This window comes from Numenius arquata, chromosome 10, assembly GCF_964106895.1.
Source record: "Numenius arquata chromosome 10, bNumArq3.hap1.1, whole genome shotgun sequence".
NCBI classification, from domain to species: domain Eukaryota; kingdom Metazoa; phylum Chordata; class Aves; order Charadriiformes; family Scolopacidae; genus Numenius; species Numenius arquata.
The window spans coordinates 15,644,563-15,657,116 of NC_133585.1; the positions used below are offsets into that span (position 1 = coordinate 15,644,563).

General features: G+C 43.6%; 1 protein-coding gene across 2 annotated transcripts in view; it reads left to right on the forward strand.

Annotated features, from left to right (window-relative positions):
- The window catches only part of ARID5B (AT-rich interaction domain 5B), a 119,998-nt gene extending 107,786 nt beyond the window's left edge, over positions 1-12,212 (forward strand). For both annotated transcript variants that reach the window (XM_074154774.1, XM_074154773.1), the window contains 2 exons: positions 5,916-6,114; positions 10,054-12,212. In XM_074154774.1, the coding sequence (XP_074010875.1) occupies positions 5,916-6,114; positions 10,054-12,204 (2,350 nt within the window). In that variant the 3' untranslated portion in view covers positions 12,205-12,212. The remainder of the gene's footprint in view (positions 1-5,915; positions 6,115-10,053) is intronic.
- The last annotated feature ends 342 nt before the right edge of the window (positions 12,213-12,554 follow it).

Consider the following 12,554-nt stretch of genomic DNA (forward strand, 5'->3'; position numbering starts at 1 on the left):
AGCTTGTCCTGAGCATAGGCACCAAGCGTTGCAGGGACTATATGCACCTACCAAACAAAATACACGTCTGCCTTTAGAAATGGTGACTGTGGCACAGAGGCTTATAGCAATTTTGGTAGAGTGACCTGGGGAAGCTGCTCTGTCCCCGTCACCCCTCATTTGAATCTCCCATGCAGTAAATCTGCATTGAAGTCAAAAGACTGGGGTTGTTCATCTCCCCCTGCTGAGCCGTAGGATCGAGAGTGCCTGAGCGTCCCTCGCCTGGCTGTGCAGCTAAATCAACAGCTGTGTTTGTAATGTCACTAATTTCCAGTTTACTTAAAACAAAGTGTCTTTGAATTCTCTTACAGCAGCGCAGTTCCCACCTTTCAGCATTGAGCCATTCTCATTACCCACCAGCACTCCCAGTGGGCTGTGAGGAAAGTTGTTGATGAAAGGATGAAAGAGCCATTTCTTTAAGGAAGGAAAGTTCTTTGGGAAGAAAATTGAACTCAAACATATTTTGTCTTTGCTGATAAAATGCATGCCAGTTTTGTACTTCAGACAAATGCAAATAAACCTATTGCTATTGTGCTCTGCACAAAAGCATGCAAGGCTTGCTTTTGTAACCCCCGGATTGTACAATGTGGTCCGGGGAAATCAGGCTTGAGGAACACACTGCTTGAGTTCCTCGATGTATTTTATATTCCCATTTCGGAAAACAGGCTGATGCCTTAGAATCTGGGTTATTCCTCTCCCCTCTTCTCTGCTGGGAATCTGTCGCTGGTGCCCAGGAGAGCTGCCCTCCTGCTCCTGGCCATCCCCGCCAGCTGATTGCTGTTGAAGGTGGCTTGTTCCCTGTGCTTATACTGACAGCACTGCGCCACGATTTATGCCTTTTGAAGAGTATCAGCGTAAAAAATACAAGACTTCTCTTGGGGTCAGAGCTCAGGCATTCCTGCTGGTCCCTTAAAACAACTGAATGTTTTGCCACCGAGTTTCTAGGAAACGAGAATCGGGTTTCTCTTACCAAGGTTATTGATAGGGCCCCTTCGTGCTGTGGGGGCTGTCACTGGAGCTGCCCCGAGCTGCCCCAGGGTGGGCGGCTCTGCCCGGCTGCTGTGAGGACCTATTGAACCAAGTGGTTGCCCTGTTGAACCAGGCAGACCGTGCGTCTTGTCCCCCAGCTCCGGCACTGCCTTCAGAGGAAGGAGCAAAAGCCACTGTGGCATAATGTGCCCAGGAGGAAAGTGTTTTCCAGACTCCTACCAGTAAAGAGATTTATTGCCTGTCCTTTTTCAGTGTTTTTGAAACTCTAAGAGCTTAATATTCTCATGATTTACATTAGCATCTAATCCTTGCATAATTTCACTAATCCCTTGGCCCCAACATATCCATTGGCAGTGAGTTTCACGGGTTAACCAGTTGCTGTATTTGTTTGGTGGAGCAGATTTAAATCTTTTTCCATTCCTATTGCAATCAACCTCCTTAACCTTCTGGCCAACCATGGGAATGGGGCAGCATCTCCCAAGGAATGGGCTTTGGTATTTTAAGTCCTTCCAAGATTATTCTTGTGGCTCAGAGGCTCCATTGCACGCTGTTTTGTGTTGGGCTTGTAGCCCTTGAGAAAGCAAGATGATGTCAATGGGAGACGTGGTGGAATATTTTATTCTGCCAGAAAGAAAACAAAAATAAACACTGAAACAAGCGATATAAAAAATATTGTAGGGGTTGTGCTGAACTGCCTCCTTCACCCTGTGTGTCCTGGGCATATGGTTCCTCCCCAGCCCGAGAGCCCCGTCATATCCATACACAGTGGGGAGAATTAAAGAGGAAACTGGCAGCCTTAACATTTAATTTCCTTCCTCTTTCTGGGCTGGTCAGATCCTTTGCATTATTGTAACTACTTTTTTTATCGTGTCTATAAATAGATCTGCTCTCATGTGTCCTGTGAAGCAGAGTCGGGCCAAAAAAGTCATTCATTCTGCATAATCAATACGTGAAAATGTAGTGGTTACTGGCTCAGATGAGATCTTGTATTGTTAGTTCTGTAGCTGGGAAAGAAATGTTGACTAATAAAGATTAAGGGCTTTTTTTTCTTTTTATGAAATGCTAATGATGAAGACATGTTTGATATACTGTGAAATACATTTCTCTAATGTGAAGTTTCTGCTTTTTGTTGGGAACGAGATTCAGTCCCTGGAGGATTTTAGAATTTGTAAATATAAAATTATCTGCTTCAGTGTTTTTTAAAAAAAGGTTGGCAGAAAGCCAGATTACTTACATTACTGTAATAGATTTGCTGACCTCTGACATCTGCTGCGGAGAAGTACATTGAATTTTTCATAATATCAGATGATGCAGATCTAAAAACTCAGTACACTGCACCATTATTTAATTCAGGACTTAGTAAAGCAAAATCTTTTTTTGAGTAGCAGTTTATACGTGATTAAACTTAATATTGCCGATTGTAATAAATCAGGATTAGTATAGTACTGATTTGTTAATCTAACTTGTATTGATTTTAAGTTGTCTTTATTTAAAAAAAAAAAAAAAGCCTGGCTTTTCACAGTGACTGAATTTAATAAGAAGCCCTGTGATAGCAAAGACTCCCCTACTGTTTCTGCTCTTGGCTGGAAAATGTTATTCTTGTATTATTCCAGGGAAAAAAAAAAAAAAAAAAAAAAAAAAGAAAAAACCTCATGCTGCTAAAAATCTGCTGCCTGTGGAAAGATTTTTTAATACACTAGTGCTTACATATTCTATTTATGTTAATTGACTTATAAATAATGCATTTTATTAATCTTAATATTGGAATCTTGATCGTGATAAAGACCCTTTTATTTGGTCTCCTCGCAGGCTTTACAAGTAAATATTCTTTAGACCACAAAATGTTCCCCCCCTTTTCCTTTTTTTATGAGTACTTTGATACTTCCCCCCCGCCACAGCTGAAATACAGCCACAGTTCAAAGCAACTGAAAACGTGGTTGTTGTTTCCAAAGCGCAAGACATTCGAGGGATCCGGCTCTGGTTTTTTGGACGTCGTCTTTACCTCTCCTTGCGCAAAGATTGATTAAATCTTACCTGCACTGCAAATATTTGACAAAAATAAAAAAATCTCATGTTGGTTTCAGACATGTCACATTCTGCTAAACTATTTGGCTAACAGCAGATCGCATTCTTCCTGTGTTGGGCAATATTGACCTTAAATTGGCTAAGCCGGCTGCTTTCATGGCATGTGAGCCGGCTGCTTACATGTTCCGAGAGCTGTCTTAGCTTTATTACTCCTGCGCTATAAAAACTTCTAATAATCAAATGATAAGATCATATCCTGTGGGTAATTGTGTTGTACCCTGACAGGATAACTGAAAAAACATTCAGTGAAAATTGCAACCAACGGAAATCTCTACGTGAAGCGGCAATTGTTGGCGATGCTCGGCTGGGTGCTGCTCCCCGGGGTCTCACAGCCCACGTTCCTGCCTGGCTCCTCTCCCCACGCCCCCCAAAGCCACCTCGGCGGTGGTAGGGAACGGCCCTCGTTTCCAACCGGGAGGGGAAAGTCCTAGAACAAGCCATCCTTGTGTTTTGATTCAGTTTTTACCTTAGTCATGCCGCCTCCCCAATACACGAAACATTTAATTCCAGATTTCCTGCCGCTGGCTCCGGGCCTTTGACTGGCTATGTGAAATGTATTTTTACTGCTGTCGGCCTGCCAACTGCTGAGCTCAGTGAAAAATAACTAAAATGAAAACCTTGTACTCCCACATGAACCCTTAAGATCAGAAAAGGAAATTTAAGCCACGGTTACTAATTAGCACCAAAGCTAATGAGTTCTGGTGAGGTGCAGCAGGAGGAGGAGGAGTTTGTGTCCCGTGTTACCCTACAAGGCTCGGTGGAGAGCACGCGAGCGGTGATTAATGGTGTCGACCCGGGTCTTGCTCCCGTCCCGGCCATAGCCATGGGGTTGATCACACGGCATCTTCCACGGGAAGCCCCACTCGTGGGCCGGGAGCATCTCCGTCTCCTGTGGGGCGCAGGACAGCCTCTGAAACCTTTACGGGTGGAATATGTAGATTTTTAATGGGCGACTTGTTCCCATGGAAACAAAACAAAAGTCAAACACTCCCCTCGCAGTGCTAACAATTATCGTAATAAAACGTGTTTTTATTAAGAGCGATTCTAAATATTTAACACATGGTGGAGCGGCCTCGGCGTTGCCCTGTGTGAAACCCAACCTTGCCGCTAGTGAAGTCCGACGTGCTTTGTGCAGCGTGGGGAGGAATTCGGTGTTTTCACCAATATTTGCGCTTTGCGAATGAAATGTAGCAGCCTCAAGTATGAACAAGATTATTTTTTTCTTATTCTGCTTAGTTATGCTTTTTATTATATAAACATTAACTGTAATATTACAGTGGGAAGCAGGTATTTGGCAACTACGTATTATTTTGCTAAGTTTGCATAGAGGGAGCAGTTTCCAGTTTTAGCAGCTGTAACATGTTTAAACTCAGTTTGTAATGGGATCTGAAGATGAATATTCCCTGTGGGCTCTGCTTAGCTTCATTACTGGAGCCCTGCCAAATTCAGGGCTAGAAAGTATTATTCACGCCTCTTTGCACATACCATGTCAGAGCATGCTCAGTTAATGAATTTTGTTTCTAATATAGCATAAATTAGGTTTATATTTTAACATAATTTATGTTGTATTTTATTAAAATGTAAAATATTATGATCACGAGCAATCTAATTTCTGCTCTCTTAAGCCCAAACTGTGTTTGAACATCTAAGTATGTAAATCAAAATTGCATGCTTAGAAACTGATTCTAGGATAACAAACGAATATCTGAACCAAAGAGGTTTCTGCCTTGGAGTCTTAGATTAAAGATAATTAAGGATTCCTGGTATTTGAACAGATTTATGTTGTTTATAAGCAAAGTACATTTTCTTCATAGAGTCAACTTGTCTCTTTTTTTTTTTAAAACAAATTATGTTTGCCGTATTAAAGTTCATATTTTTAAAGTCTGAGTCTTGTATTAATCCCACAGTGAGTCATTAATCATACCAAATGCATTATAAAAACTTTAATCACTGAAGTTGAAACTGAGATTGTAATGCAATCCATCCCTTTTAATTATATCAGTTATTTTTCCTTTCAGATCAAGAATTGCAAAGGGAAAACAGATAGATTAAAACTCACTGTCTTTGGTGCTTTCAGGGGAGGATATTTTTTGTTTGTGTTTCTTCCTTGCTTATTTAAAGCCATTTCGTGCATTTTCGAACACTGAAAAATTCCTTCGCTTTTAACTCTTTTCCTCTATCCTTCTTCCTTAAGAAAGAGTCACTGGTGAAGGCAGGGAGCGTGGTGGCGGTCACCGTATGGGTGCGTGGCACGGGTGGGCTGGTGCTGGTCGCATCGTGCTGCGCCCACCGCTGCGGGTTTCCTGCAGCCCTGCTCTCTCCTCCTCTGCCGGGCTCCTGGCACTCGCCCTCGCGTGCAGGTGAACCACCAGCCTGGAAATTGTGTAGCTGTTATCAAGCTGGCTGTGGCTTTGGAGTTGTTTTCCTGGGGTTTGCTGCACGCTTTTAAGGGTAGGGAGGGAAAATAAAAATAAATGGTGGATTACTTTTTTTTTTTAAATTGGTCTAAAATGTAGTGGCTCGTATCCTCATCTGGTACAAATTGGTGTAGCCACATAAACCACTGCAGTGTTACTGACAACTGATCCACACCAACTCCAACTCCACTGAATTTACGCCACATGAAAATCTTGCCAAATAAATTGATTTATCATACTTGGATTTGTAGATCTGGAGTTTACACTGTTGCTTTTATGGCATGAAGAAAATGGATTTATTAAGTAAACTGCTCATAGTAGATACATTTTGTTCTTTGCTAGAATGGCAAAATCTGATCAATTATTTGTTCCTTAATCCCCTAGATTAATCCTGCCGTATGAAAGATTTATTAAAGGAGAGGAAGATAAGCCACTGCCTCCAGTGAAACCTCGAAAACAGGATAACAGTTCCCAGGAGGGTGAAGCAAAAACAAAAGTGTCTGGAACAAAACGCATCAAAAATGAAAACCAAAAGAGCAAGAAGGAAAAAGATAATGCACAGAAACCCCAAGATGCATCTGAGGTTGGTTGCTTTCCTGCTTTTCAACTTTTCAATTAAAAATGTACAGCTTTAATCATGTGAAATCCAGTGATAAAATACATCATTTAAACAGGAGAATTCCAACCAGTTGGCCTTTGAGTTTGCTCAGCAATGGAAATTCAGTTATTGCGGTACTGTCTGTGTTGGGATTTCGCTGGGCTACAAACAGCAACCGGTTAGCTCCATATTGCATAGCAGTGATGGCAGAAGACCAGCTGCGCTGGGTGTAGCAAGTACCATTTCTGCTCATTGTATTATGCAGTGGTCACCACTAAAAGATCAGCAGCTGCCAAAAGGAAACCACACAACTACCACAGTTATTTCCTAATCTAAGTATAGGGTGCGGGAACCTCTAATAGTGTTGATAATACTGTGGTAACTGTTGGACACAGCTGATTTTTATAATGGTAACCTCTGGATCAGCCTGTCCATGCTCACAGATGTATGCATGTATTTCGAAAAACAGGATTTTTATTGTGTTATACTAAATTTCTCTTCATATTAAAAGGTCAGATTTTGAGGGAAACGCCTTCCAAGCCCTAACTGAGCCCGACTTCCTTCTCACACGGCACAGATGGTTTTCAGCGGAGATAGGTTCCTAGTCTGTCACCTGCTACACATGGGCAGGCCCCAGGTTCCGTGGAGGGCTGCGTTACCTGTAGGACAGCCCTTGTAGAACAGATTTTATGTTCACAGCCCAAAGATAGATAGATCAGTAGAATTCGTATTTTGTCTGCAAGTAAGAAGAAGTTTCACATGTTGTTAAGTGATACAGAATCAAGGACGGTTTTTGCTCCGGCGTTACTTTTGCACTTCCCGCGCACTCTCTCCTGTGCCCTGCTTGCACCCAGTGTGAATGAGGCGGTGAAGCTCCTCACACACAACCCCTACACAAGACACTGCTTTTCCTGTCTCGGTCTGCCAGATCACAGCAGCCTTCAAGGCGTTGCAGTGAAAGTAAGTATTTAAAGAATGTCGAAACACATGACATGCCCGGCAGACTACGGTTGCTCCTTTGACTTCCTTGCCGTCTGGCAGGTACATAAGTCCTGTTTCTAAACCAGTTTGGAAATTGGTATTGAGTCAGCTACCAACAATCCTCCTCCTCATTGTTTAAAAAAAAAACAATGCAGGAGCAGTAAACATGGATGCCTCTGGGACTTTGTGTACCCACTTTTGAGAGCAGAAAATTTTGATTTTCATGTCTCACTACCTCTTTAAGTTGTGCTTACAAGGACAATTTCATCTCCCCTCCAAACCAGAATTTCTGTTTTAAATTGCCTTGATTAACAGTACTTTTAATATCTAATGTAAGAGCACTTCACAGAGAGGGGAGGGTGTTTCTGTTTTCTCTTGCACTGTAATCTTAAAGCAGGGAACCCTGTTGGGGCAAAACCCCTCCACTTCTGATGAAAAATATGTAGAGAGGAGACTGCGCACAAACCTGCTTCGGTCACTGGAAGGTTGCAACACAAACTTCCCAAAGCAAGGAGATGCGAAGTGAAGGCATGTGCTCCCTTCCCTTGTCATTCCTTCATGCCTTGTTAATTATTGAGGGGTCTTGGGTTGGCAAGATATGTTACACACTATCTGTACTGCCACTGCTAAGCACAACATAAGAAGTCAGCAACAGAGCGTCAGCCTTAACTTTGAATTTCCTTGCTTTTGTTGTCCCCTATCTCAAACTTCCTGCTGCTTAAACTGCAGTTATTTTTGTGTGGTGTGCAGGAAGAGTTCTTAAGCTGTGCTTACCAGAAATGTAGGGAGCCTCGACAAGACAATAAAAATGTACAATTACGGCAGTTTCCCACTGTAATTTGGTACCTTTTATAGCAGAATTAATGTCTCCTCCCTGACTGGGATGGAAGACGTGTCCTGCCTCTGTTTAATCAAAGTGGGCGATTAAGAACCTCAGCCTTCATGCAAGTCACCATACGGGTAGGTGGTCACATGAAGCTCGAGCAGTGAAGGGTCATGGAGCGGCAGACGCTTCCACCCAGGGTGGGTGCAGAGCTGCAGAGCTCGTCTGTGCTCTGCTACAGAGAGGGCTCCCTGCCCAGGACGTGGCCCTTAACGGGGCCAGCAAAAAGGAGACGTCCACCTCCTTTGGGTGGAGCAAAATCCAAGTCTTCTGGAGCCAAGCAGAAGGTTGCACATCCCTCTGACGCCAACCATCCCCCAGCAGAGGAGCTCCGTGCCAGGCTCTACATTTGGGCACAGTCCTCACCCAGGCATAGCCAGTGATGGTGTGTTACTCACAGGGAGCCTCTATAGCGACACACATAGATGTGTAGGCATGGCCCCGATGGAGCCACCACTTAAACCATTTCTGCCTGTGGCCTAGAAGCTGGCTGTAGTTGTGAGCTGCAAAAGCCTAAGCAAGTTACAAATGTGGGGTCCTCTCAATTGCACATTCAACTCATACACCATAAGAAGTATGCAGGGAGAGAATATAACTTTAATTTATTAGGGTTGCATTTGCTTTTGTGCTCTTCACTGTTTTCCTGCCATCACAATGACATTGTAAGTGTAACGAGATACCAGACAAAATGCTATTAGCCTTAGACTGCACATTTCCTCACAATAGCTGAAACTTCAATCAAAACGTTGCTTAACAGAAACAAAGAGCAGAATGTACAGTTATTAAATATGATTTCTCTGTCTTTTTTCTCCTCCTTGCTTTGCTCATCTGTCTGGTATTTTCCTGTAATTTTATAAGCTCAAGAGATCAGCGATGGTACTTTGTAAAGGACCTAATGATAGTATTTGGCTGCAAAAGGCAGCTATGAGTTTAAAAAGAAGAAGTTAGGATGACTAACAGACTCTGTAACTAATAGGCCAACCAAACAGACAGGAATATTTAAAAGCAGCTGTGAAGAAATAAATCTCTGAGAGGGTTAGATTTGTTAGGACCTTCTCCGATCCCCTGCTCCTATGACAGACCATAAAGCAGCATTTAGATAATAACTTTCTCGATGCGTCTTATCTTTACAACGCAGAAAGAAAGAAAACAATAATAATAAAGGGCTCACACAATGCTGCCGTTTTATGACTGTCTTCTACCACAACATGTCAGAGGAGAGTGACAGCAGTTTTGAAAAGGGCTGTCAGTCAGCTGGATCGCATATGGGACGCTCTGGTGACCTCTGTGGGTCACAGTTCAGCTGGCTACATAATGGGATGAATAGTGTGAATTGTGCACACAAGCTTTATTAATGGGGGAGCAGAAAGAGCTGTGGTCCCATTGACGATAACGTATAAAAGCCATGTTTGCAATAGCAGGCACACACACTTACTGAATGTTGACAACTTCATTTTAATCCGTTAATAAAAAAATGTGTGTCCTAGTTAAGCTGTGGCAGTGATTTGCTGCCTACAATAGGGATTCCTAGTATGCCATTTCTATCATTTTCACACTTTAATGCAGAACTGGGTGTGAATGATCTCCTCTGTGATCACTGAATTTTAAGATAGCTACGCTGGAGAGACTTTATGTAAGAAAACACATGGGAATAGTGTCATTTTCGTAGGTGAAGTTGGCTAGCGGGAGAAATTTCAATAGCCTTATCGTTTGTGTTATGAAATATGCTCTCCTGCATTTGCCTAATTAATTTTAAAAGAGTATAATCTCAGCATTTAGCTGTCTGGTCAAGTCACTGGTGCCTCTCATCAGGTTGCAAGCGTCTGCTGTTTTGAAATGCCTTATTGTGACCCCGGAAAGGATGGTGTATTTCTTAATATTTCCAGGAGTTACATTTCTTTGTTTGAGTCCGATACCTGGTGTTAGAGCCTTCACGTTCCAGCAAGGTGATTGACAAGTACTTCTCTAAAAGTAGCCAACGGTGTACTGTGTATGATCTTATGAACAATCTGCTAAAATGCGCCGCGTTCTTACTACTGTCTGTTGAATCGTTTTATTAGGTTTCATCAGAACAAGAGAAGGATCAAGAATCAGCAGACCAGAAAAATTTCCCTGAACATCCTACAGCGGGAGAGATGAAACAACCCGCGCAAGGCCCTCCATCTCTTTTACCAGAGACAGCTCGGCCGCTGCCTCTGGAAAAGACAGACCTGGCAGAAAACAGCACGAACAGTGAGAAAGCCAAGGAGGAGGTTCAGCACTCGTCCTCTTTCTCAAGTATATCCATGACCCTAGAAGAAGACACCATGCTGGATGCCACCATCACGAAACGATTACATCCCCCAGCAGATGCCCTGGAAGACACAAAGCCTGAACAAAGACTACACAAAGCTTTTACTGACAGCTTAGAAAGTGAACCTCCAGAAATGCCCTTCACAGCCTTCCCAGTCCAGCTGCCCGCTCAGAGCGACATGGAAGATGACAAACTGCCAGAGATGGCCGATTACATCGCAAACTGCACAGTGAAAGTGGACCAGCTGGGAAACGAAGATATCCACAACGCACTAAAGCAAACGCCCAAAGTACTGGTGGTCCAGAACTTTGACATGTTCAAGGAAAAGGAGTTACCTGGGTCCATGAATGATGACTCCAGTTTTGGTTACACGCCGCTGCTCTACTCCAAGGGTAATCCAGGCATCATGTCACCCCTGGCAAAGAAGAAGCTGTTGTCGCAGGTCAGTGGGGCAGCCCTGTCGTGTAGCTATCCTTATGGTTCTCCTCCACCTTTGATCAGCAAAAAGAAGCTGAACAGCAGAGATGAGCTGTCCTCAAGCATATCACAAGGTCACCATGCCCCTAATTCTGATCCTGTAGCAATTAATAGGCCCTCAGTCATACAACATGTACAGAGTTTTAAAACCAAGGAAGAAAGGAAATCAATTAATGACGTTTTTAAACACGACATGCTAAGTAAACCGGATCCTCAGCGCTGTGATTTTTCAAAGCATCACCTCAGTTCTCTTGCCGAGTCGTATGTACCGAAGACGGATATCCATGACTGCAAAGATAAAATTAGTGAGAAAAGGGCACTGCAGCACTCCCATGTGCCCACCTTCTTGGCAGATTTTTATTCATCACCTCATCTGCACAGCCTCTATAGGCACACAGAACACCACCTTAATAATGAACAGACATCAAAGTACCTCCCCCGGGACATGTTCAGAGAATCTGAAAATATTTCTACTTTTACTCAACACAAACACCAAGAAAAACTAAATTTAAATTACCGCCCATCTTTGCATCAGCAAGAAAAAAAGGCAGCAGTGGAGGCCTCTTCAGATGATCAGCCAACAGATTTGAGTCTTCCAAAGAGCATACACAAACAGACTGCAAAGGCTCCGGGCTCCAGCCTCCCTCATTCATCCATGGCCCAGCAAGAAGGCAAAGGAATCTCCCCGTTCCAGGCTGCGAGCAGCCAGGCGGTGAGCCTAGACTGTAACCCCAAAGCTTGCCGCGTGTCCCCCATGGCCATGACAGCTTCGAAAAAACACAGCGAGGTGCTCCACAGGTCTGGGAAGCAGCAGGCCCAGAGGCTGGAGAACCTGAGGAAGATGGAGGGGATGGTGCATCCTATCATCAGTCGCAGAACGAGTCCTCAAAACGTGGGGGCTGCCCGGCCTTTGAAAAGGAGCCTGGAGGATTTGGACAAAGTCATTTCTGAAAAAAAAATCCGAGCTGTCTCTCCTCTGCACTTACCAAAGGAGACTTCAGCGAAAGACAAGGTTCCCGACCCAGAGGGGGAAGGCAGCAAGCCGGTGCATGGCCTTCATTCTGGCAGCATGCTGGAAAGCCACAAATTTCCCCTTTCAGCCCCCATCTTCCCAGGCTTGTATCCGGGAAGCCTGTGCACTGGGCTGAACAATCGCCTCCCGCCTGGGTATTCTCATCCCCTGCAGTACTTGAAAAACCAGACCGTGCTCTCCCCACTAATGCAGCCTTTGGCTCTTCACTCCTTCATGGTGCAGAGACAATTCCTCACATCCCCTGCAAACTCTCAGCAACTGTACAGACACTTAGCTGCAGCAACACCTGTAGGAAGTTCCTACGGTGACCTTTTGCATAACAGCATTTATCCTTTAGCTGCTATAAACCCTCAAGCCGCCTTCCCACCTTCCCAGCTATCCTCTGTACATCCCAGCACAAAACTGTAGAATCCCTCGCTCACAAAAAAAAAAAAAAAGGTCTGAGGAGAAAAGTTAAGTTAGCGACATTCCTCCCCCCTGTGACGATGTCTCACAGATTTAGCGATGTGTATTTTTGTCAACCAGGATGCAGTCGTATCCCGCCTAAAGGCGCGCTTCAGAGTTTAATGGAGACAGGACTGCTTCTTTAATTCTGGCTCCCACATCAGCCCCCTCACCCCTTATTCCTGCCCCCGCAAAAAAGAAAACCAAACATTAAAAAAAAAAAAAGAAAAAAGAAAAAAAAAAAAAAGAAAAAAATCATTGGATTTTGCATATGTGTTTTCTGAAAGGACTTGTATATGGTAGGAGCAAATGTT